The sequence below is a fragment of the Neovison vison genome, chromosome 13, assembly GCF_020171115.1.
Source record: "Neovison vison isolate M4711 chromosome 13, ASM_NN_V1, whole genome shotgun sequence".
Taxonomy (NCBI): domain Eukaryota; kingdom Metazoa; phylum Chordata; class Mammalia; order Carnivora; family Mustelidae; genus Neogale; species Neogale vison.
Window position 1 is genome coordinate 26,967,328 of NC_058103.1, and position 25,509 is coordinate 26,992,836.

The following is a 25,509-nucleotide window of genomic DNA, read 5'->3' on the forward strand; positions in this document are numbered from 1 at the left end:
GCTCTCCTGCGGAGCCCCAGCATCTAATCAAGGGCAGCTCTCAGCCCATACCTGGCCCCACCAGTAGCATCCCGCTGGCCCATCACACTCTCCACCTGAGCCCATTCTCACTGCCTCTCTTCAGCCACGCTGCCCACTACTGCTGTCTCCTGGGCTGCTCTCTCCTCCCCCTGACCTCCAAGCATGAACAAGCTAGGGCTCAGTCTGTGGACCTGTCTTTTACATCAATTCTCGTGCTCTCACTGACCCCGCAAACACCACTCACATGCTGGTGACTCTCAAATTTGTAATCCCAGGTCCTTCCCCTCATCTCAGACATGTATATCCAACAACCTACCCAAGTTCACTTGGGTGTCAGACAGGTACCTCAAATAAAACACGTCCCAAACAGGATTCTCTGTCTTCTGCCCTAAATTTGTCCCTCCTCCTCTCTTATTCAGCTCAGTCAATCAATGGAAAGGCCATTCTTCCAACTACTCAGACTAAAGTCTTAGCCTTGTCCTTGACATTCTTTTTTCTCAGACCTTCTACATCTGTCTAGAATGCAACCAACTCTGACCCCCTCATCACTCCCATCCTGGTACCAACCACCATCCCTTTGAGTCTGGACCGTTGCAGTAACCTCCAGCCAGTCCTCATGTTTTTATCCTTTCCTCAATGTGCTCCACCAAAGCTGGGAGTCAGATCAGACCATTTCTCTGCTCAAATCTTCCAAGGATTCCCAAACTCACTCAGCATAAATTCCTACATGATCTGTCCCCTGCTGTTCACTGAATGTCTTATCTTTATTTTTGGCACTTTGTCATACCTGCCATGGTATATATCTGTTTTATTGCTTAGAATAGGAGTCAGCATACTATGGTACCCAGGCCAGCCACCTGTTTTGTAAATAAACTTCTATCGGTGAAAGCCATGTCTATTATCTTGTCTACAGCCACCTTAGTGCTAAAAGGGCTCACATGCCCTGCAAAATTTACTATTTTACCATTTACAGAAAAAATATGCTGATCCCTGCTCTAAAAACCTACAACCCACAGGAGCAGGGATTTTGTAAATGTTCCATCAATATTTGGAAGATAAATAATAAGCAAATAGAAGGGCATGGTAGTGCCCAGAGTTCCAACAAAGGATCAGAATGTGATATCCAAATGAGTGTCATCTTGCAAAAATAATAATAATAATAATTGTAATAATAAGGTCATGGGTGTAGACCTCACTGAAAATAAATCAAAAATTTTTGGATGCTGCAAATGGAGTTTTGAATTTACTTTCAAGAAAGATGATGTTTTGGTTTAGAAAAATACAGATTAGCGGGTTCCCACCTGTTGCCCCTGAGAGAGATGTTTGTACATTGGGGTAAAGCAAACGATGTTCAGGACCGCTGTATTTAATAACGCAAATAAGGTGTGTCTTTCAGCAGGGATATTAGATGAGAGGAAGGCAAACAACCAAATGATTCCTTTTCTCTTTAGATGCCAAGGAAGCTTGTCCTTAACCCTGAGGAGGGGAGATGCCTGGGGCCTTCCCAGTGCAGCCCCGGGAGCCGCCCCTGCTGTGCGGAGACTGGCCGGGAGGGAGGCAGGAAAGGCTCCCTGAGAGGAACAATCTGAGGGCAGGTCTGGGCCAGACGGTTTGTGCGCACCAACACCAGTGGTGGCTTTAAGTTGGTCTCTGCGGTTGCTGGGTTTCATGTGCTCCTGGGAATTAGAAGAAGAGCTTGGCCCAAACATGGAAAAGCAAAGGGGAGAGGGCAGTCCATGCTCCCCTGAAGCCAGAATGGGGATGCTGGAGAAGGACACCAACCCAGGGAGCTGTGCCCACTGGAAAGGGTCACCAGGAACTGGGACAGTCACCACAGGGGAGAATGCTGGGGCCAGTTGTCCTGAGCACCGGTGATAGCCCCTCCGAAAACTCCCAGAATTCCCCTGGGGAGGGGACTCCCGTGGTCAAGACAGTGCAGAACATGACAATGTGGATACTTCCAAAGGAATCGTGATCTTACGCTGGATCACAGCCTAGGAAGACCGGGACATTTAGCTTACAATAAAATCAGCAATTTAAAGAACATTATTTTAATGACCACCAGTAAGTGTTCATGTACTCCTTCATTTGGTAAATATTGATTGAGTGCCTGCCATGTGCCCGTCATTGGGCTGGTAATGGAGACAGAATGCTGAGCATAACAGATGTAGCTGCATTCTCAGAATCCCAGGGACAAGTGGAAGAGGCAGACAATAACCAGAAATGAAACAAGCATGCACTTGTTATCAACCCCACAAAGGAGAAGCACGGGGAGGGAAACAGAGAGAGAGGAACAGAGAAAGAAAATAAAAGGAGGGAGGGAGGAAGAACAGGTTTTCCAACTTCCCATCCTCCCAAAATCATCCGATCTGTTGTGATTTGCTGGCCTAAGAGACACATGTCATTCCCAGCGGGCTGGTGGGGTGACTCGAGCTGACATTCCTAAGAATGTCCTTCCTTGGGTCAGGAAATGGACCCCACTCGTTGCAAGCCTCAGGCCTGTCCCACACACTCGCTGTACCACACGCCCCCAGCACAGAGACACCTGTCTCTTTCCAACCTCATGCCCCAGGCCAGGGGACTTCTGGGTGACTTTCTGAAAATGGAAAGTTGACCCAACCCCCCAGCAGCCTCGTGGTGGTACAGGAAACACCGGCTGTCTATAAGGACACCCGAAGGGGCCGAGCCATTCCCTGGCGGTGTCACTCAGGGGAGGTATAAACACAGGATATACTCCTTCTGGCCAGTAACTGCCCTGCCCAAAGGATCCGCTCTGCGGCCTCCTTCTGCTGAAGAGAAGAGGATTTTAGTAATATCTCAGCCCAGTTCTCTCCCTTTCTGATCACTGGCAATGATTAGAACAGCACAGTTCCAGTGCTTGAAGACACGACACGTCCAACTCCGACAGGCTCCCTCCAGCCTCTTGCCGTCCGCCTCCTTCAGCCGTGGGGTCAGGGCAGGAAGCTGGCCAGGAGCCCCAGGTGACCACCGGCTGTCTGGGACCCTGCGCCAGCTCCTTTCTCTTGGTGGCCTCTGCTCCTCCGTGTGACCTTGTTGGACATCCGTCCCCTTCACTGGATGAGGCTTCAGAATAGACTCTCAGGAGTGCGTTCGTGGAGTCTCATGAGGGACAGCGGTCCTTACGGTCCCTGTCCATGGAGAAGTCCTGCTGGGCGTATCCTGCACCCACCTCCGTCAGCACCCCCAGAGGAGACTGCAGGGGCCCCTCTCCCAGAAGGCAACTCTCTTGCAGGGAGACGCAGGAGGCAGCCATCCACCTGTCCTGGGCACGCTCTAGATCCACGGTGTATGTGTCTGTCCCTCCCACGCCCACAGGGGACGTACCGGCAGCATCACTGGGCTGTGCAGGGGCCCTGCCTCTACACTCCAACAGCCCTGGGGCTTGGACAGACCAGACCCAGGGACCACCAGCTCCTACACTGGAGGGAAGAGGGATGGTGCAGACTCTCCATGGCCGTGGGAGTCTCCCATTCCTTATTTTGAAGAGGAGAGGAAAAGGAAACCTCTCTTTATCAACAGTCTCTCTCTCTCTCTCTCTCTCTCTCTCTCTCTACACACACACACACACACACACACACGCACGCACACACACAGACACATGAACACACCAAGAGGCTAATAATACCTGTGTCCCTCGCCCCAGCCTTCCTCCAGCAGGATCAGGCCAGTTCTCCGGCTGGTATCTTTCAGGAAGCCCTGCAGAGTGAAGCTGGGCTGCATCTGCTGGCAGTTCTCTGAGCTCCGGACATGGGGTCTTAGCATCTCTGGGTCTCAGCTGTGGGGCTTTGCAAGCAATTCTAGGCAAAGATGATCTGGGGCACACCCGACCCCAATCTGTTACATCAGTTTAACTGCTCAAGACCACACTGGGTGAGAGCATGAGAATTCAACACTGTCTCACTGAGAAGATGGGTGAGGCCCAAAGGAGGGCCCTCGTCTCGTCCAGCTGGAGCTCTCAGGACTCCAGGACACCTCGATGGTGCAAGAGGACAAATCGTCTGCCAGCCGCTGAACCACATGCTCACTAACCACGAGCAGAGCAGGAGCCGAGGGCCGTCTTCGGCTGCACCAGCAGGAGCACCCGGTGCGCGGGGCTTGGTCTCCCTGTCCTCAGCACCAGCCACGCCGTGAGTTCATCCCAGACGAGAACGAGCACTTGGGAACCAGAGATGGTCTCTGGGGCTGTCGGTCTAACAAAGGACACAGATCTAAATACAAACCTGCTCCCTGTGGGGCAAGGAGCAGCAGCAGAGAGGGGCAACTCCCCCAGAGAATGGGGAAACCTTCTCAAAGGTATAACATGGGTCCTGGGTTTTGAAGCAAAGCTAGATAAAAAGGAACATGTTAGGGGCGACAAGGAGAAACCATATCAGCTTTTCAAATACAATGGTGAAGGGATGTGTGGCTGCTTTATCGTCACACCCCTAAAACCGACAAACTTCTGAAGTACCCTACCAGAGAAAATAAACACCAGTTTCCAGAGCAGTACATGACAGTGACCTCTATCTACCTGAAGAGTTTTGAAGTGAGACAAGTAGTAGACTTTCGGGGAGTTCATTCTGACCTAGAATTAGAATCAATAGGCAGAAGTTCAAAAGAGGCATGCCTGGGGCTCAAAACAACTCATTTCTGGTGATTATAACTCTCCTGCAATAAAGACATCTCTCTAGACACGTAGGGACACCTGCCAGCAGAGGGGCCAGGTTGAAGCTGGGCCATCATGGGTCAGAGCTGCAGAAGCAGGGGTGCCCTCCTCCCCAGACTCCAAAGCACCTTCCAAATGCCGCGAACATTTATTAATTCTATCTTAAAGAGAGTCCCATCCATTCAGATCCTCATTTCCAACATGTTTATTAAACAATAATCTCGAGTCCACAGGTCATCAGAACAGGCAAAGTCTGCCAAAGAGGACCACTAGTGAGAAGAGCTCGCGGGCTGGATCATTCACCAGTTGTCTGAGCCTACCTCGGAGGACTAGACTTTTTGCTCTGGGCCTTTATTGATGGAGGAAAGACAGTTTCTGCTAAAAAATATAAAAATTATAAGCTTCTTATTTTTATGACCCTAATAATAAAGAAAGGTGTTTTCTTCCCTCCAAAGTACTGTTTCAACTTTCTATTGTGGTTGCCATGGTGATGGGAGACTCCTGCTAGGAGCCCCCAGCTCCCTGCTGTGGTCCAGTATGTCTCCAAGCATGTGATACCCCCATCTTCTCTTGGGGACCCTGGCACCCTGTCTACCAGGAGTGGGCTTGTTGTTTCTTATTTTAGGCAAGATAATAAAAGGAGGGAATTTAGACCCTGGCCTTCTGGGTTTTTTTAAATAAGTTTTTGAAAACTGCTCTGTGGTACATTAGAAACATGCATACACACACACACACACACACACACACACAAATAAGACCATGTACGTAAAGTCAAATCACTGAGATCTCATTCAAAGAGGACTTCTGTTAGTATCTTCAACACGCTGGAAAATTCTGTGGTTGCTTCTCTCCTTTATGTGTGTGTGCTCACGCGTAGGCTGCTTTTTATATAAAATAGATCGTAATGTACTTGATCTTTCCAAACCTTAATTTATCACTTAAAATGCCATGCCATGGTCATTGATCTGGAGCAACAAACATAACATCGAATATTCACTGAGAGCAGAAAAGGAGCCGTCGTATTAACTCATTTAATTCTCATAAAACTGCAGCCACCAAGGTTATTATGTGCTCTGCCTGCTTGGCTGTTATTAGCTGTTTCACAAATGGCAAACTGCGCTCCAGGATCGCACAGCCTGCTAAGCATCAGGGTTCGGACTCATGCACTCTAGCTTCAAAGCCTGTGGACTTACTCGGCACATGATACTGTCCCTGAGCAAGGCCCCTCTTCCTCAGGGGCGTGTGTATTTCATGGTGAAACTGTACCATCATTTACATCCTTACTCCCTGTCTGCTGGGCACTGAGATTTGCAATGTTTTGCAATTAGGAGCCACACCTTGAAAGCAACACTCTGATGCTTGGATACGTCTCTTGCTAACTTCATGAGATCATCGTCTCTTTCCTTGGCTGACATATCTATTTTTTAAGATTTTAATTATTTATCTGACAGAGAAAGAGAGAGAGTACAACCAGGGGGAGTTTCAGGCAGAGAGAAGGAGAAGCAGACTCCCGCTGAGCAGGGAGCCCCTTGCAGGACTCCATCCCAGGACCCCAGGATCAGACCTGAGCTGAAGGGAGATGCTTAACCGACTGAGCCACCCAGGCACTCCCTGGCTGATACGTCTTGAAGTGAGATTGCTGAGTCAGGGGGCTGACTCCACCCTTTATAAAGATTATCTGACTTTCTGGTGGCATGAGGCCTCTTCCCCCATCAAGAAAAGAAAAAGGATCTTTTCTTTCACTCAGTACAATTACTACTTCCTCCTTACAATGTGTATGGGGGGAAATAAGAAATAAGACAATGGCCATAATCAAACAGTCCCATAGATTTTTAAAAGCCTTTCATAAACACTTGAATGTGCACTTTATTCCATGCCAATGGGTGGAAAGCCTTCTCTGGAAAAGACAGACAGTAAGTATTTTGGGCTCTCCTGGCCCTAAGGTCTCTGTGCCAGCTGGTCAGCTCTTCCCCTGAACCATGAAAGCAACTGTAGATAAGATGTACGGGCATGGGCATGGCATAGCCTCGGTACCCCGGCCTCCTGTCCCATATCCTCCATTCATCCGTTCCCAGGTCATTACTGTGCTCACTGTCTTAGTACAATTTAAACTCCTTTCTCATTATACTTCTTTACAGACTGGCTTTTTTCTTGCTATGCTGGAGTACCTATGCCTCCAGAGTGTTGTAGAGCAAAGAAAACAGAAGTAAAGCTTCTGAATTATCTTTAGGAAGCAAGAACAACATTGGTATAAAAGAATGGGCTGGGGGATGGGACTTAAAAACAGCCACTCCACTTTAGAATTGCTTTCTCAAGTTAAGAAAAGCATATTGGGGGACGTCTGGGTGGCTCAGTTGTTTAAGCGGCTGTGTTCAGCTCAGGTCATGATCCCAGTGTCCTGGGATCGAGTCCCACATTGGGCTCCTTGCTTGGCAGGGAGCCTGCTTCTCCCTCTGCCTCTGCCTGCCACTCTGTCTGCCTATGTTTGCTCTTGGTTCTCTATGCTTGCTCTTGGTTCTCTCTCTATGACAAATAAATAAATAAAATCTTTAAAAAAAAAAAAAAAAGAAAAGCATATTGGAATTTTAATTGGAGTATAGCTTTATCCACTAATGAATGTAAAGGGAATGCCATCTTTACAAAATTATCTTCCAATCTCCATGTAGGCAAGTCTCCTGTTGTCAAGAATTTTGGCACAGATTTGAATCTCAGCTCTGTCACGTCCAGGCAGGGTGACTTTGGGCAAGTTACTTCTCTATACTTCTATATTCTCATCAGGAAAATGGGAAGAACAGGATCTTTCCTGCAGGGTTTTGGGAGGATGAATTGACTTCCCTGGAACACAGGGAAACGCTGCTCACTTGGTGCTCTAAATTTCCTGCTGCATCTGTTAAATCAGATTGGTTGTTGCGGCGGGCATCCCATGCACTGCTAACTTCAGAAACTGGTTCTGAACTATTTTACCACTAAGCGTAATGGAAATAACTCACAGAAATTTCCCTAATATGATCTATTACCACTTTGCTGTTTTGTGTATCTGGAACATTATGAACTTACATCAAATGTCCTCACCACGTCTACTGAAATCAACATCCTTTTCCTGTCCTTTACCCATCAAAAGAGACATTTACATTAGCAGATTTCCACTACTGATCCATCTTTGATCATTGAGGTTTAAGTGAACCTCCCTCGGCCATGGTCCTCTCCTTTTCTGCCTTGCTGGATTCTATGTGCTTAAACTTCAGCTGGAATTTTATCAATGTTCTTGGGGAAGGTTAGATTCTTGGCTGTTTTAAGTACCATCCCGTCCCATTCTTTTATACCAATGTTGTTCTTGCTTCCTAAAGATAATTCAGAAGCTTTACTTCTGTTTTCTTTGCTCTAGAACACTCTTTTTTTATTTTTTTAAGATTTTTTATTTATTTATTTGAGAGAGAGAGTGAGAGAGAGAGCATGAGAGGGGAGAAGGTCAGAGGGAGAAGCAGACTCCCCATGGAGCTGGGAGCCCGATGTGGGACTCCATCCCGGGACTCCGCGATCATGACCTGAGCCGAAGGCAGTCGCTTGACCAACTGAGCCACCTAGGCGCCCCGCTCTAGAACACTCTTAAATGAGCCTAAGAACCATCAGATCCTCAAGAATTTAAAATTATCAACTGGAAACTGTTTGTACCTGACATTTCATGGCAAATAGCTCAATTTCCATCACGATCATTGGTCATTCTCCTGTTTTCAGTTCCTCTTGAGTCCGTTTTATGAAAGTCTTTTCTTAGAACATTGGGCCTAATTTTTCCATTTGTTAGGAGATAAACTGCCCTCAGATTTACTGGTTAGAGAAAAACTATAAAACCCTCCTAGTTCACACTCGTTTGGGTTTTGTTTTGTTTTTTTTTGTCCTCCCTGAGATTCATTCATTCATTTCTAATTAAAAAGAAAAACAGTCGCTTATTACATACACCTCATTCCGGGCTTTTTGTAGAAGGCGCCCTGCCCGCCCTCCCTCAACCCCAATCAAACACACTCTTTTGACCGTCTTGGAAAAGCCATCCAATATAACCAGCAGCCCGCATGCTAGAAGAGCACAGGAAGGGGGACAAGGAAAAGAAGACAATGGTTGCCAGGGCAGGAGCCTTGGGAGGCCACAGGAAGGACCCAGCCTGGACCCCACACAGCGAGTGCACACTTCTAAAATAAGTACCAGTGTCAGCTCCTCCCCCAAACCTTTGGGGTGGAACCTGAGCTTCAATAGCTTCCATCTCTTCAGACGATTCCACCGTGCCCCCATGGATGAGAACTAGGCTCCAGAAAATGGAGGGAGAGAGACACAAAACCTTTGAAGGCGTGCAGCCACATGGCCTCTAACCCCCACCCACCCCCTCAAAGACCCGACCCCTAGACCACGTCAGTCCCATGGGTCTCCATCAAGAATTCTCTGTTCCAAACACAACAGCTTAAGTCTTTCCGGAAGGGTCTGAGAAACAGGATCCTGTATTCACCCAACACAGGTTTCTGGCATTAAAAATGCCTCAAGCCAAACAGAAAGGAAAACAAACAAACAAACCTCATACACAAAAACAGAAAAATTCTCCCCATGAGGTGGAGAAGCAAGGCCCGAGACATAGATGCCTCGGAGAGGTGGCTCCTGGAGCTCCTGGCTCTCCTCCCGGGCAGACGTCCCACGGCCTTTGAAAGAGTGTCCCGGAAATGAATCCTCGGAGTAAGATCTCTGAGCCTTTCATCTCTGCTCTAGATGTGATTACACCACAGGGTGGCATTTTCAAACGGAATGTATGGCTCAGGAGAAAGTCTCTTGACACCTCCAACACGACAGAAGCTTAGTGGATAACCATCCTCCACTCCACGTCACTGTTCCCCAGAAATATACCCAATTAGCTTTGGCTGTCCCATTGGTTGGCCTTTTCCTGTTTTATTCTGCTATTTTTTAAATAAGGTTAAAATAACTTCTCTTTAGTGCTGGATAACATGTCAACTAAGCGGGCTTTCAAGTTCCTCGTAGTTAATCTGACAGTTTGATACATCTCTGTGATAATCAGCGGCAACCCCCAAATCTCCAGCTTCCCTAGTAATTCAGCATGGAGTCAGACGGACCAGCCAGGGCCCTGCCGCCTTCTATGTTTGTATCCTAGGGCACATTTTCAAGTTTTAGTTTCAAGTATTGCCTACCTCATGGGATTGCAACAGGGATGCAAGGAGATACCCGGTGCAAAGCGCTTAACGCAGTTGTCTGCCGCTGCGTAAACACGACCTCTACCCACGCGGCTGCTGTTGATTTCTTGTACTATATTCCGCATCGAGGACTATGCGAGGCACTGCGGAGACAGCAGTGCGTGAAATCAAAACTGATCCCCGCTTCCATGGGGCTTACAAACTAATTCTCAGTAGATGCCAGCTGTTATTTCAAGATGCTGAGAATGGGAATGATCCTTGCACTGCTGAAAAATGAATAGTGTGAGGGGTAGAGCGCGCGCCTGCAGCCTTTTCCCGGGGTTTGCGATTCCCAAAGGGCGGGTATGTGTAGTTAGGTTCGCTGCAATCCAGGCAGCACTGAAGGGCCAGAAGACTTTCTGACTTCAATTAAACTTGCAATGACGGGGATCGGGGTGCAGAGACACAGCCTGAGATGGCCCACTGCCTCCTCCAGGAAGCCTTCCCAGGATGGTGTTGCTTCAGGCAGGTCAAACTCACCTCCCTGGGCTCTGCTGTCTTCCTCTGCAAAAGGACAAAGCTGTGGCAGGTGATGTCTCTGCCGGCCAGTGCTTTTTCCCATAGAAACAAATGTGGAAGTTGGGGGAGGTCCCTCCTAAAATGATGAATCTGGTCCACTGGCTTTAAGATAGTAGCCTTGAAAATAACAAGGCAAAATGTTCTTCCACAGATTGAGCTTTTAAACTCTTTTTTTTTTTTTTTTTAGTTTTTTGAAAGAGAGAGAAAGAGCAGGTGTAGGGGCAGGGGAAGAGGGGGAGAGAGAAACCCAAGCAGACTCCCCACTGAGCCCGGAGCCCACCTTGAGCCCAAGGCCAGCCCAACTCGGAGCCCACCTCAAGCCCAACTCAACCCAACACGTGGCTCCATCTCACAACCCTGAGATCACGACCTGAGCAGAACCAAGAGCCGGAGCTTAACAGGCTGAGCCACCCAGGCTCCACCAGATAACATTAATAAAGTGGGCCCCTGTGGCAAAGGATGTTTCTTACCAGCCTGGACATTCATGTTCCCTTTTATTCTTAGTAACTAAACCCCAATTTCATTTGAAGTCTCAAGGTGCCCAGCAAGAAGACCTGCTTCCTAGCCTGTCTTGTGACTCCTGTTAGAATTTTACTGAATTCCGGTCAATAGCATATAAACTAGTCTTTCCAGCACATCTTCTGAAAAGGAAAGTGTCAGGCACTTTTTTTCCTCTCCTGAACAGCAATAAGCAAAAGGAATAGGTGGGAGTAAAATGCTACCGAAACATGCAAAAGAGGAATTTTCAAAAGTCAATTTTTCAACAAACTTTTTACTTAAATATCACCATAATCCAGCAAGCAAGTCATATGCATTCTTTTTGGAGGATTGAGTTAATGGCTCTTACATCCTTTACACCTGCCAGAGGGAAAAATGTCATCACAGTTAGGCTAATTGTAAGTTTTCAATTCAACATTCATTCACAAATGTTCGTGATTTTTGAAGGTTTCTCATATTCTCTTCAATCCCCTATGAAAAACAGACCAAATTCCTCGTGTTCTAGGTGACATTTTTATTAGAAAATATAATGCAGTATCCCGAATAGAAAATTTTATCTACTTTCATTTAAGATTTCCAAGATGAACTTCCAAAATAAGACCATCTGTATTAGGCAGGGCTCTCCAGAGATGCAGAACCAGTAGGCAATATACATATAGAAAGATTTATTTTAAGGAATTGGCTCACACCATGATAGAGGTTTGGCAAGTCCAAAATCTGCCGAGTAGGCTGGCAGGACAGAGACTCAGGGAAGAGTTGCATTTTGAGTCCAAAGGCAGTCTGCTAGCAGAATTCCCTCTTCCAGTGAGGTTGGTCATTTTTTAAATGGAAGCCTTCAACTGATTGGATATGGCCCACCCACATTATGGAGGGTGATCCTCTTTGCTCCATCTACTGACTTAAATGTCTATCTCATTTACAAAAATAGTTTCATGAAAACATTTAGAATAGTGTTTGACCAAATATCTGAGTACACGGCCCATCCAAGTTGACACATAAAATTAAGTTTCATAGCATCTTAAGTAGTTTTATTTGCAAAATAATAAGTCTACATAAATCTATCACAGTGGGTATGTGGAAAGAGACCTCTGGAGGTTCTGTGACCTAGACAGACAGGAGGAGTCCATACCGAAGGAACTGGCCTTCTACTCATCTAGTTCTGCAGTAGTAAATTCTCAGATTGTTCTGAGATTGTTACCAGTTATACCCGGGAGTAGCCATGCACATAGCTAGCAAACAATTGGGAAGAGACAGGTGCATAGAGACATCCTGAATCTTCCCATTTGCAAACAACCTGACCAAGTCCCATCCCTGTCAGAAGCCGGTGAGAAATCTTGTGAGCCTTCAGGACATAAATTATCCTGCCCACCTGGCAGGATGGCCCCATGTGCCCCACGCTGAGCTACCCGTACACAGCTAAGATTTAGTGCCATTTGCCTCATTGAAGGAACTTGTATCCTCTGCCTGTGTCTAGTGGGGTCTTCCAATTGTGAGGCTGACTGCCTGTTTGTTATCAAACAGATCAGTAAATCCACGGCGGCAACACTGTAGCTCCCAAAGTCCATGACGATTCCCAAAGCACACGGTGCCACCTTGCACATAAAATCTTTAATGCGGGCTTAAAAACACTTCCCACGTTGTGTTAAATACATACCACACAATTCAAAAACATTAATCAGTGCAATCTGTTAAACAGATGCAGAGAGCAATAAACTGCCTTTTCAGTATAATCTTCCAACCACTTATTTCTATAATGTTTTCCACCCCCAGGAATGTGAAAACTATAAATATCTTGTCGGAGCAAAATCATTTCAAATTCCTTGTCCAACAACCCCCTACAATCCCTCAAAGTGTTTGCATTTTTTCCTGGTTCAGTAACCATTATCGGTTCTCCGGAGCATCCAGTTCTCCTTTATTGGTGAAGGAGGGGGCAGTGGAGGAGAGAAGGTGGGGGAGGAGGGGGTGGGGAGGAGGGAAGAAAGAGGGGGGAAGAATAAGGGAGGGGAGAAGGAGAACACATTTTAGAACTGTTTCAAATCAGTCACAGGCTTGAATTAAGCAAAAAGGCTATTTTTAGAATAATATGATCAAATTGTAATACTTCTGACATACAAAGAAAAGCAAGCTTTCTTTCAAGTAAAATTAGATATTAACAAGAGAAAAATCAAGTGTTAGGAAGAATCTACGTATAAGCACAAACCAGGACACTGTGGTTTCTAAATCACGCCTCTTGATTATCTCTTGTTTGGACACCGTGACAGCTTAAGTATATTATGAACAGTTCTGTGAGAGTGATAAAGATGGTCCTTTTTATGCAGATCACATACCTTTAGAATGGAACCTGCAATATGGTTTATCTGTATTCGTTTAAAATTAGGTAAAATGCGGTTTGCACCATGATTTCACTTGATGAAGCCATTTTGCCAGAATGAAAATGTACAGGGCATTGTATGATCATCTTCAAGTCTGGGAAACAATGAGTGGCAAACATTACGGATTTAGAGGGGGAAAAGTTACCTCTTCAGGTAAGCAAGATTAGACTGAAACGAAGAAATGCAGCTTTACAAGTTAAAGAATTAGAGAATAAGGACTGGAAGGTGTCTCAGTGACCAGCCTGGGATCTTTGCTTTGCACACAGAAGCTTCCAACTGGAGGCTTAAGTGATTAAGCCCAAGTTAAATTAATGGCAGAGTTGGCATTGAACTCCAACCTTGGGACTCAAATTCCATACTCTCAGCATGGCACTCCCCACACTTTGAGGTGTGTGCTGTGTTCTGAATGTTTGTGTCCAGATTCTGGGTTGAAATCCTAATGCTCGTTGGGATGGGATGGGGATGGATATGGGGCCTTTGGAGGAGCTTCGGCTATAAGGGTTGAGTCTGCATGACTAGGACAAGTGCTCTTGGAGGAGTCAGACATCTCCCTAGCCCCCTCCACTGTGTGAGAACACAGTGAGAAGTTTCTGTTGTTGATGAGTTACGCGGTCTGTGGTAGTTCATTACAACAGCCTAAAAGGGCCAAGACAGTGTTCAGAGTCGTCAAGACAAACTGCCAAGACAGTCTGGCAATTTACAAAGTGCTTCCACCTAGAGGCTCTGCTGGATCCGCTTCGGTAGGTACAATTCATGGTTACCTGTCACCACATATAAATCCAGTGTTTCAAATCAACCTGAGCAGAAGTCAGGTCCCCACTGAGCCCCGAAACACGGTATGTAGAGGCATGAGATACATTCTTTATACCCAAAGAGCTACACGCTCCTTCAGAAGAGTAAGATTCCACATGAAACATCATCAAAGTCATAATGGCATAGGGCTCAATGTGTTAGCATTAAAGGATTTTGGAAAAGGTCCATGAAGACTAAATATTAAACTGGATGGGTTGAGAGCTCCATCTCAAGCGATGATAGAATAACAATGGGAACTGTTTCAGGTTGTTAGACAGCAGGCACCCCAGGGCTGTGAGGCCTCAAAGAAGGGAAACAAAAGAGGTGATCCCTGAGACCCCCAATTTCTGTCTGGAGGCATTTACTAGATTCCAGTACACACAGGTAAATACAGAGCTGTGAAGATAAAATCCGAGTTCGAGGGGGCTGACACATGAAATGCAGAGCACCTAAGAGAAGGGAGCTCTGCAGAAAAGGAGGTCCGGACATGTGCAGAGGGCTCCCTTCATGTCTGGCTCTAGACTAAGCTATGTATTCACAGCGTAAAACTCTGTGAGCTAGGCAAAGGATCCACAAATGAAAGAACGGTTACCAGGGTCCCATTAGCTGTACAACGATCAGGATTATCACAGGGCTTGGGGATGGTCAAGATCAGAACAACTCCAGTGGAGAATGCTCATTCCACCCAGAGAGAATTCCTCTCCTTGGGAATACGGCCATACATTCCCTGGAGGAAAGGCTACAAGGCTACTGTTCCTGCCCTAGCAAAGCTCTAAAGTATTTTTATTTCTTTTTTTGAGAAAGAGAGAAAAAAAGTGGCGGGGGGTGTGGGTAGGGGGTGGGGCGTGCAGAGAGAAAAGCAGGCTTGCCACTGAGATGGGGAGCCCGATCTGGGACCCTGGGATCATGACCTGAGCTAAAGGCAGACACCCAACTGACTGAGCCACCCAGGCAGCCTCTAGCAAAGCTCTCAATGCCCTGGAAGAGTCCAGCTGTCAAAGCTGAATAAGAAAGAGAAAAGTCTGGAGACTTCAATACTCCTCTCTTGGTAATTGATAGAACAAGTAGATGGAAAATCAGTAAACACATAGAACTCTTACACAACATAATCAGCCAACATGACTTAATTAATATTTGTAAAACATTACAGCCAATCAGTGCAGAATGTGTACTCTTTTGAAGGGTACACTGACTAAGATAGACTGGGTCATAAAACAAGCCTAGATACATTTAAAATAATTGAAATCCTAGAGAGCATACTCTCTGACCACAACGGAAGTATCGATTAAAAAAAAAACAACTGGGAAATCCTTAAGTATTTGGAAATTAAACACTTCTAATTAGCACAAAAGTCAAAAAATAAAAATAAAAAGGATATTAAAGAACATTTTCAAATGAATAAAAATGAGACATGTAACATATCAAAATATGTGAGATGCTGCTTGGTGTTCTACACATTTTACAGTGTTAAATGTCTATATTAAAAAATAATCACAACCTAATCATCTAAGCTTACATCTTAAGCTAGAAAATGAGCAAATTAAACCCAAAGTCAGTACAAGAAAATAGAGGTACAAGCAGCAATGGATGAAACAAAAAAAAAATGAAGAAACAATAGGGAAAAAATATAAGAAACCAAAAGCAGGTTCTCTGAAAGATAAATAAAACTGACAAAACTCTTACTAATAAATATCAAAAGAAACAAAGAAAGCACAAGTTGGCCATATTAGGAACATCTTACAGATAATAACAAAGAGATATTACAAACAAGTTTATGCCCATAAATTAGACAATTTATGTGAAGTGGACAAATTCCTTGTAAGACACAAATGGCCAAAACTAACACAAGAAATGTAGAAATTGGAATAGTGCTGCTTCTATTAGGGTTCCCCAGGCCCCAGGCCCGTTTTGATCTGCTCTATGATATTGGAGCTGGGATCTGCAAACCTCTTTCTTTTGCCAGGCAGCATAGAGATATTGCAGGGGCGTTGCAGGGGAGAGGCGCTTTCCATCCTTGTGCCAGGGTGCTCTTCCTGCCTGCTCCAGTGGTGTGTGGCCACTGGAGGCATTTGGTACACTCAATGTTGCACCCCTCCCAGGAAGGCTGGGATAAGCAGTGGTATTTACAGGTCAAACAAGAAAAGCAACTGTATTTCAATGTATGTGCAACAAATAATTGAAAAAGGAAATTTAAAAAATCATTTACAACAGCATTGAAAAACCATAAAATATTTAATGATAAATTTAAAATACATGCAAAACTTGGTCTCTACAGAAAACTACAGAAATGGCTAAAAGTATGGAAAGCCTAAACATGTGGAAGGTGGAACATGTTCATGGATTGAAGGGTCAATAGAAGTAAGAAATCCATTCTCTCCAAATTGAACTGTAATTTTATTGTAACCCTAAATAATTCCCCAAGCTCTTTGCAGAAATATATAAGGTGAGTCTATAATTTATATGGAAACTTTACATTTACCTCTATTAGCAAAAAAAAATTCTGAAGAACAAGTTGAGAGGATTTAAACTGAGTTTGACATTGACTATAAAGCTACAGAAATAAAGACAGTGTGGTATTTGCCTAAGGACAGACATACAAGTCAACAGAACAGAATACAGTGTTTACTTCTGGATGTATACATAGATAGTCAATTGATTTTTCACAAAGGATGGTCTCTTCAACAAATGATACTCAAAAAAACTTGACTATCCATAAAGGAAAAAAAATGAACCTCAAATCTCACCTCCCAGCATATACAAAAAGTAATGCCAAATAGTTCACAGACCTGAATTTAAAAGCTAAAAATATAACACTTCTGGAAGAAAACAAAGAAAAAGATCTTTGTGAATTTAGGATAGAAAAAGATTTCCTAGGACACCAAAAAAACACCTACCCTAAAAGGAAAAGAAAAATTATAAACTGTACTTCCAAGTTAAAATTTTGTATTCTTAAAAAGATACGGGTTAGGAGAAAACTATTTATAAAATATCTGATTTAAAATTTCATCTGGGTAAACCCAGGGTTTCAGTCATTTAAGCCTCCAACGCCTGGTTTCGGTTCAGGTCATGGTCTCAGGGTCATGACATTGAACCCCGCATCAGGCTACATGCTTAGCAGGGAGTATGCTTGGGAGTCCCTACCTCTTCCTCTCCGCGCCCCCCACTCATGCACTTTTTTTCAAATAAATAAATAAAACCTTTTTAAAAATTGCATCTGAAATATATAAAGAGCTCTTACGATTCAGTAAGAGAGAAAACCCTATTTTTTAGCAAAAGATCTGAACAGACATGTCACAAAAGAAAATATATGAATAATGACTAAGTCCATGAAAAGATGCTCAACATCTCATGTACCTACTACACACCCACGCACCTGAAATTAGAAAGACTAACACCATGAAGCATTGCGGAGAATGTGGAGCAACCAGAACTCTCCAACACTGCTGATGGGAGTGTAAAATCATACAAGCATTTTGGAGAACAGTTTGGCAGTTTCTTATAAAGCTATACATACATTTCCCTAAAGATACAGCAGTTTCACTCTGGTATTGATTAAAAAATGAAAACAGGGGCACTTGGGTGGTGCAGTTGGTTAAGTGTCCAACTCAGGTCATATCTGGAGGTCTGGAGATTGAGCCCCAAGGCAGGGTCTGTGCTCAGTGGGGAGTCTGCTTCCTACTCTGTCTCTCGCTCTCCCTCTGCTCCTCTGCCTGCTCTCTCTCTCTAAAATAAATACTTAAAAAAAAAAAAGAAATGGTAACAGATGTCCACACAAAGACTTGTAAACGAATGTTTATAACAGGTTTATTTGTAATTCCAAAAAGAAAGGGAGGAGAATGGACAAATTGTGGTTTAACCATACAATGGAATCTTCGAAATAAGGAGCAAACCATTGATATACATAGCAGCATAGACAAATCTCAGCAGCATTACGCTGAATGAAAGAAACCGTTCACAAAAAGGTACATAGTGTATATCACTTCTATAATGTTCTGGAACAAGGAAAACTTATCAGTATCAACAGAAACCTGATCGACAGTTGCCTGAGATGGGGACAGGTGAGAGGCTATTACTGCCTAGGTGCCGCGAGAACTTTCTAGGGTAATGGGTAATAGGTAATGGGTAATGGTAATATTCCGTATTGGCTGGGGTGTTGGTTTTGTGGGTGTATCCACTTGTCTAGGCTCACTGAGCAGTATACTTAAAATGGGCACACTTTATTGTATGTAAATTATACCACAATAAAGTTAACTTAAAAAAAATATGTAGTCCTGAAGTGGAAATCACTTAGAGTTGGTTTTAATTAAAACTTTTTCTCTGTAAGAGAATATATCTCTATTAGATATATTCTAATATTTAGCTTCTTGTCTTTAACAGAAATATGAAACTTCATGTCAGTTTAGCCTATGTTAATCCATTACAAATTCCAAAATCCTAGAATTAGTCCAGTGAAGTTTTGAACTTTCACTTTAGAGAATTCTAGAATTTACTTTATTGACATGAACAATGGAGGTATTTCTAGGAGGTTCATTAATGCTTAGATATAAATTATACTGCATGAGAAATTTGCTCCCCACACTTCCTTATAAACACATTTGTACTTTCGTGAAATAAATGCATCTAATCACACGACTATTAGAGAATGATCCAATTCTACGAACTGGCAGAAGCTCAGTGTTGCCCTTCTTCCACGCACAGGGAGAAGTCATGAGCTGTGTTAGTCCTTCACCCGTGGCACACAAGACGACAGGCCGCAAAAGGCACCATGAAATGACACACCAGAGAACTGCTACAGCTTCGCCGGTCGACTCGCGAACAGCACTGTCCACGTGGGATTTTTGTCCTCCGTCCAGCCACTTGGGAAAATGTTCACAGAGAGCTTTACAGGTTACAAGACTAAAGGTTGGATTTAAAAGAATTAAAAACTGCGGACAGCCGAGTTAATCTGCTCACACTGATGACTGCAGGACTAGCTTTAGAGGTAGTTTATTAGTGAGGCGTTTTTCAAATGATCCACTCATCATATCTATAATTCAAAAGCATCGTCGTAAAAAGGAAAAGAAAAAAATACTCTTTAGAGTGTTACGATGAATGTGTTGCAGTAGTTTCCAAAAAGCAGCACTTCCAAGTGTTCTTCAGTTCCCCGTGGTGGGGTGTGACCTCTGGACGAGGCCATCCGCTCACTCAGACACACGGTCCGTTTCTGTGATGATCGAGTTACTGCCGTCCACGCCATCCCTGGCCCGTTCAATGAAGACGGCCACCTCGGCGTCAATGCCAAGGCTTTGAGGGGTGCACCACCCAAACCACTCCTCACAACAGGACCGCTGCACAGCTTGCATGTTAGGGGACATATCAGGTCATGTTCAAGATTCATCGGTTTCCCCTGGGCACTAGTTCTAAAAATATCTTCCAGAAGATCAAGTAAACATGTATTTCTCTCCCCATTTACTCTTCACTATTGTCAGCCTCCAAGAGGCTCAATATTGATCCATCAAAAGAATTGGCTCTCGACCAAAACCAGAAACAAAAGAAAGAAAATCCAAAGAGTGGTTCCATGGTGCTCCATGAATATCAGCTTGAGGCTTCCACATGAAAGTTGTCAAACTGTGCAAATTCAAAGGAGTAAGTTCCAATGGCAGCCCAGCCGTTCTTCGGGAAACTCACAGGGATGTCCGTCCAGACATACTGGCCGTTCAGCATGCCAGAGGAGAACCGGCCCTGGAAGAAAAACAAATGCACCCCTTGAAGACATATGCAAACGATTCTCTGAGGTCTGTTTCATAATGTGTACAGCCAATCTAGTCGGTGGAGCTAACATCCTTCTCACTTCAGACCATGGCAAAACCTAATTCCACAGTCTGAGCAAAAGTTGGAAACACAGGAAAAATTCTCTCAGAGGAAATTCTTATCTACGTATGTAAAGAGTTTCCAAGGCACGAGGAGGATTTCCTTGTACCCCACCAAGATGCTGTAAAACCTACAGAAATGTAAAACTTTCCACAGCATCATAAAATTTTGGACAAAAGCCCACTAAAATAAACAAATATTTGTAATTTACCAGTACTTGCACGCACACACGTTGTCCAACAGGCACCAGCTCTTTCGACGCGGCTACTGGAGCCAAACCATCCATCTAGTTAAGTCCTTTTGACCCCATGTACAGAATACCACTTCAAAGTCACATGCGGAGCCCCCCCTTGGGTTAGAAAAATAGTAACCACCAGTTAAACTGATGATTGCAGTCGGGGAGATCAGAGGGTAAGAAGGGACATATCCATAGAAATGACTCACTGGTCACTGACGGAGAAAGATAAAATAATTTCCTCAGACAGCTGCCATTCCTACAGAGCCAAGTGCCCGGCAGACAGCGAATAGTAAACGCTAGCTCTCATTATCATTATTACAGCTCATACATTTATGAGCATATAGTCACAGAATATCAATTGCAGCTAAACATGTAAAAGTGGCTAATTTCAAAGGGCGAAGAGCTAAATAAAGATCCAAAGCACGAGACTGAGGACCAAAATAAGATCTGTTTTTATGTCACAGAATTACAATGTGCTGGGCCTTTATTTTCTTCTTTCATCTTATGGCGAAAGATAGGGAGACATGAGACTCTACGTCAAAATCACAGTTCACCAGCAGAGCTGGAACCCGAATCTTAGTTGTCCAACTCCACGCTCAGGGAACCCACATTCCTGCTGTCACACACGTGCACAGCTCTCCGCAGCCCTCAAAGTGGCCACCAGGGACTACTAACCCAGAGCCAACACACAGTCATACGGCCCAGGTGCCCTGCACCCCCTCCCCATGCCCACCGCTGGCCTCCAGGCTGCACCTCACACCAGCCCAGTCACGAGCGGCATCCTCTGCCCAGAACACTCTTCCCACCAGGCATGCCTCAGCTCAGAGCACCAACTGTCAGAGTCCTTCCCTGGTCTCTGCACCTGGAGAATCCTGACAGGGGAGCTACCTTATCTCATTGTCCTGTTTCATTTTTGGTGTGTTTTTTTTCTTCACAAATTAACTGACTGGCTGATTTGTTTGATTTTCTTACTGTTTTAGAGCAAGAGGCAGCCATTCTGGCCCACAGGTCAGCCACCTATTTTTATCAATAAAATGTTATTGGAATCACAGTCACATGCATTCCTTTACCCACTGTCCGTGGCTGCTTTCTCACGATACAAGCAAAGTTGAGCAAAGCTGCACAGACCAGATGGCTCACAAAGCCTAAAATATTTACTGTGTGGCCCTTTACAGAAAGACTTTGCCAACGCGTGTCCTAGAAGAATACAGGCTCTAGACAGCAGGAACCTTGTGTGTCTTATTCACTGCTGCATCCCTAGCATCTAGGAAAGTACACATAAAAGGTGCCTAACAGACATGTATTAAAGGAAAGAAGAAAACACATCTAACCCTAAGACAACCTACAGAAGCTATCCTCCTTTTACAGATAAGGAAACAGAAGCTCAAAGAGGTGAAGAACTTGCAGGAAGTCAGCAGGTGTCAGCAAGGCAGTCGGCACATGGATCTGCCTGGTCCAAACATGCCTGCGGCTACCAACACTCACTTAAGGGCCGCCTGGGTGGCTCCATGGGTTAAGCATCTGCCTTCGGCTCAGGACATGATCTCAGGGTCCTGGGATCGAGCCCTACATTGGGCTCCCTGCTCAGTGGGTAATCTGCTTCTCCATGTCCCTCTGCCTCTCCCCTCTGCTTATTCTCTCTCTCTCTCTCAAATAAGTAATAAAAATAAATAAATAAATAAATAAAGGATGCTCACTTCATTCCCTAAGGGAGAGGGACAGAAATGAAGATGTGTGCTGTTTTATACAAGGTGGTCAGGAAAGAACCTGAAGGGAACAAGGGAGTAAACTATGTAATCCAAGATTTTGGAAAGTCAACATACTTTAAAGTGTGATACTGGATAATAAAAGACAAACCAATATAAAGAACAAAGTTCAGAAATAACCTATTCACATGTGATGATTTGTTACATCAAAAAGGTGGCCTTCAAATCATAGGCAAAAGGACAGTCTATGTAATGAATGGTAATGGCCATCCATTTGTTATGAAAAAAATTATATTGGGCTCATCCGGATCCCTTATGATTACAAGTAAATTTCAGATATATTAAAGACTTCAACACAGCGGGGAGGTGCCTGGGTGGCTTAGTCATTTAAGCATCCGACTCTTGATTTCAGCTCAGGTCATGATCTCAGCTGGGATCCAGGCCCATGCGGGGCTCCTTGCTCAGCAGGAGTCTGCTTGGGAGACTCTCTTTCCCTCCGCCTCTGCCCCTTCCCCCCTGAAATAAATAAAATCTTAAAAAAAAAAAAAAAAAGACTTCAACATAAAAAAATCCTAAACTTTGTTTATTTTAGAAAAAAAAAGATTCCTCACCTTGAGAAAGATGAAGGCCTTCTTAAATAAAACACAAAATCCATGAACAAAAGTGAAATATTTGGCAGAATCAAAATTTTAAACTTCTATTCAAGAAACATACCATAAGCAAAAAACACACACAACAGGACAGAAGAAAACTATCTGTGACACACATAACAGACAGCAGGTCATCACTCAGAATATATAATAAATTCATATGAATCCATCAGAAAAAGAAAATACAGTAAGAAAATGAGGAAAGAATGCAAACGGGTAACTTCAGAGAAGAGAGAAAAATACAAATAGCCAATAAACAGAGTAAGGGGTAAAGTTCCCTAATTATCATGGAAATATAAATCATATCAATTAGTTTGAAAAATAATCCTTAAAAATAGGTAATATCAAATATTATTATAACTGCTATAAAACTGAATACAGCTTGGCTAGCAATAGGGCAATACCTGTCAAAATTCAAAACACAATTACATTTCTAAATATCTGCCTAATCAAACAGCAGCACACACGGCCCCGGAGGCAGCTAGCAGACCCTCCCCTCCACATGCTCATCAAGCCAGCCCAGATGCCTCCATTCACCACGGGAGGGAAGAACTGGGAACAAAGCTGTGCCCATCGAGGGTGGCAGAGTTCAACACACAATGCTCTTCCCAAACCAGGTGCTCAAAGCGTATTGTTACCACCTGAAAAACGTGTAGTCATTTTGGGTGGAGAATGACGAAGAGACGAAGAGACAAGAACAACCTGAAAACAGTCTCTGATTTCCATAATTTAGCTGCTGCTCTAACCTAAACCAACTTAGGGCAGAACCCGATTGCCAGAGAGCAGCCCTGTGTGACACAGAAGTTTCCACACAGCACGTCCAGCAATAACTCATGATCACCCAGGGATCTGGACAAGTATGTTTAGATGCCGTGATCCTACCATTAATCTGGTATCTTCTCTGAAAAGGGTCTTCATGGAAACCAACTTCTAAAAAATTGTACTTATCGCTGAAAACCAAATTATTCTCAACTACCAAAAATAAATTTATAGGCTTCAATTTATAATCTTGGTTCAGCCAACTTGGAAAAAAATTGATTCAATTATTAACTACCTACCAATTACCCCTGAGTTTAAAAAACAGAACCAAAGTTTTTAAAAACTGCAGTGATAAATTCAACAGCTCGCGGTTCTCCTGCGGGCTTACCCTGACACACACTATCACCCTAGGGTCTACTGGTTTGCTGGCATCCTGGCAGATTCTCTGCCTGTTTCCATTACTACATTTATCACAGTTTTCCCCTCTTACCTGATAACAGAGAATTCCAGAAAGGCACAAGAAAATATTTTACCTCCAGGCATGCTGGTCAGCATTACTTACGTTAATAATTAGCGTGAGTGTATACCATTTTTTTGCTGTAACGTCAACATGTCCTAAAGCATATATGATCCATCCACCTGCAACACAGAAAGATTATCCTGATAAATTTTTAAAATCAAAAGCACAGAATCACAGAGCTCAGTTAGGGTTCTCAGGCAGCATTTATATGTAACAAAGTAAGCCTTAATAAAGATCTACATTTCCAGCTCTACCACTGATTTAAAACAAAACATCCTTCCTTCAGGCATGCAATCCACAAGCATGTCCTGGGATCCTCCTCTGGGCCACATATTCTATGTGAGTTCACAGGAGAACCAGTGAACTAAACTCACAAACCAACCACAGTATAATGTGTCAGCTTCCACAGTTCAGGCACAGATTTATACTCAACTGGACTGGATAAAAATAAGGAGCAGTGGTCAAAGGTCACCACAAGATTTCCAGCTGGCCTAACTGGTTACATGAGAAAGCATGAACTAAGAATTAGAAAATAATGAGTTAACTTGGGGATAGGTTATACTTGAACGCCTGAGAGAAACCAGAGTAAGATGCTGAGTGGGCAGTTTAAAACATAAGAACAGTGGGGACTAAAGACCTGGATGTAAATTGCTAGTTCCAGCTCTGCTACGAGCTCATTTTGAGACTTCGGGCAAATCAATTAACCTCTCTGGTTTGGACTGGACAGTCAGCAAGGAACATTCCAGATGGGTCATGCTATGATTCTGCAGTCCTACTCTACTGTCCTTATAACCCACTCTTTTTTTCACTTGTGGAGCCCTTTCCACCTTAGGAAGAGGCGACGAGTGGCATAGGAGAGAAGGTTTTTCACAAATGCAGGGGAAGTCAAGAGGCAAGCAATCAGGAAGACACAGCACCAATACGGTCTTTTCCAACAGAGTGGGTGTACCAACACCAAAGTGAATTAGAATTCAACACATTTTTTAAGCACATATTTTAAGCACCTATCCTGGATAAAATACTATTCTACATAAGACAAGGGCTGTTCAAGATGAATGTAAAAAAGTCAAGCTGTTTTCAAATTATTCAGTAATTTGGGAAACAGGATTTCTCCATTTTAAGCAGACCAACCCCTCTCCTTGTATTTCCGTAAGCACACCAGCACACTCTTGTAGTCTTGCTTTTTATTTATGGGGTTTCCCGGTCACTCTCTCCCTACGACGTCCACCTCACCCCAGTCTATGCGAATCCTACCCTGACAGCCTCACTCAGCTCTACCTGAAAAAGCTCGGCACTGTCTCCTTTTACACTGCTGCCTCTCTAATTAACTCTCCAATTTTGAATCACTTGGGTTTTGCTTCCATGTGCTGAATCTCTGCCCAGTTAGACGTCCAAGCCCCTTGAGGTCAAGTTCTCTCATTACACAGTAAGTGACAAGCTCACCGCGGCCTATGTCATAGCGAGTCATGTGCTACAGAAGAGGTCACTTACCTAGATCACCTGTAACTCTGTAGGTTCCATTTGCAAAAATCCAGAAGAAAACTCCTCTGGCGCCTCTAATCAAGATACCACCTTTGTTTACTCTTCCGGCAATGAACACGCCTCCCTTCTCAGGAGTTTCTATGTAAACATCACACGTTACAGTCAGATTGGACCTGCAGAATGAAACTGTTAGTTAGCGCTCGTAATTATG

General features: G+C 44.1%; 1 protein-coding gene across 1 annotated transcript in view; it reads right to left on the reverse strand.

The window, feature by feature from the left end:
• Positions 1-17,880: 17,880 nt before the first annotated feature.
• The window catches only part of GALC (galactosylceramidase), a 59,191-nt gene continuing 51,562 nt past the window's right edge, over positions 17,881-25,509 (reverse strand). The window contains exons 15-17 of the mRNA XM_044231786.1: positions 25,308-25,471; positions 23,859-23,935; positions 17,881-19,814 (exon numbers count right to left, since the gene is read on the reverse strand). Coding sequence (XP_044087721.1) covers positions 19,668-19,814; positions 23,859-23,935; positions 25,308-25,471 — 388 coding nt within the window. The 3' untranslated portion in view covers positions 17,881-19,667. The remainder of the gene's footprint in view (positions 19,815-23,858; positions 23,936-25,307; positions 25,472-25,509) is intronic.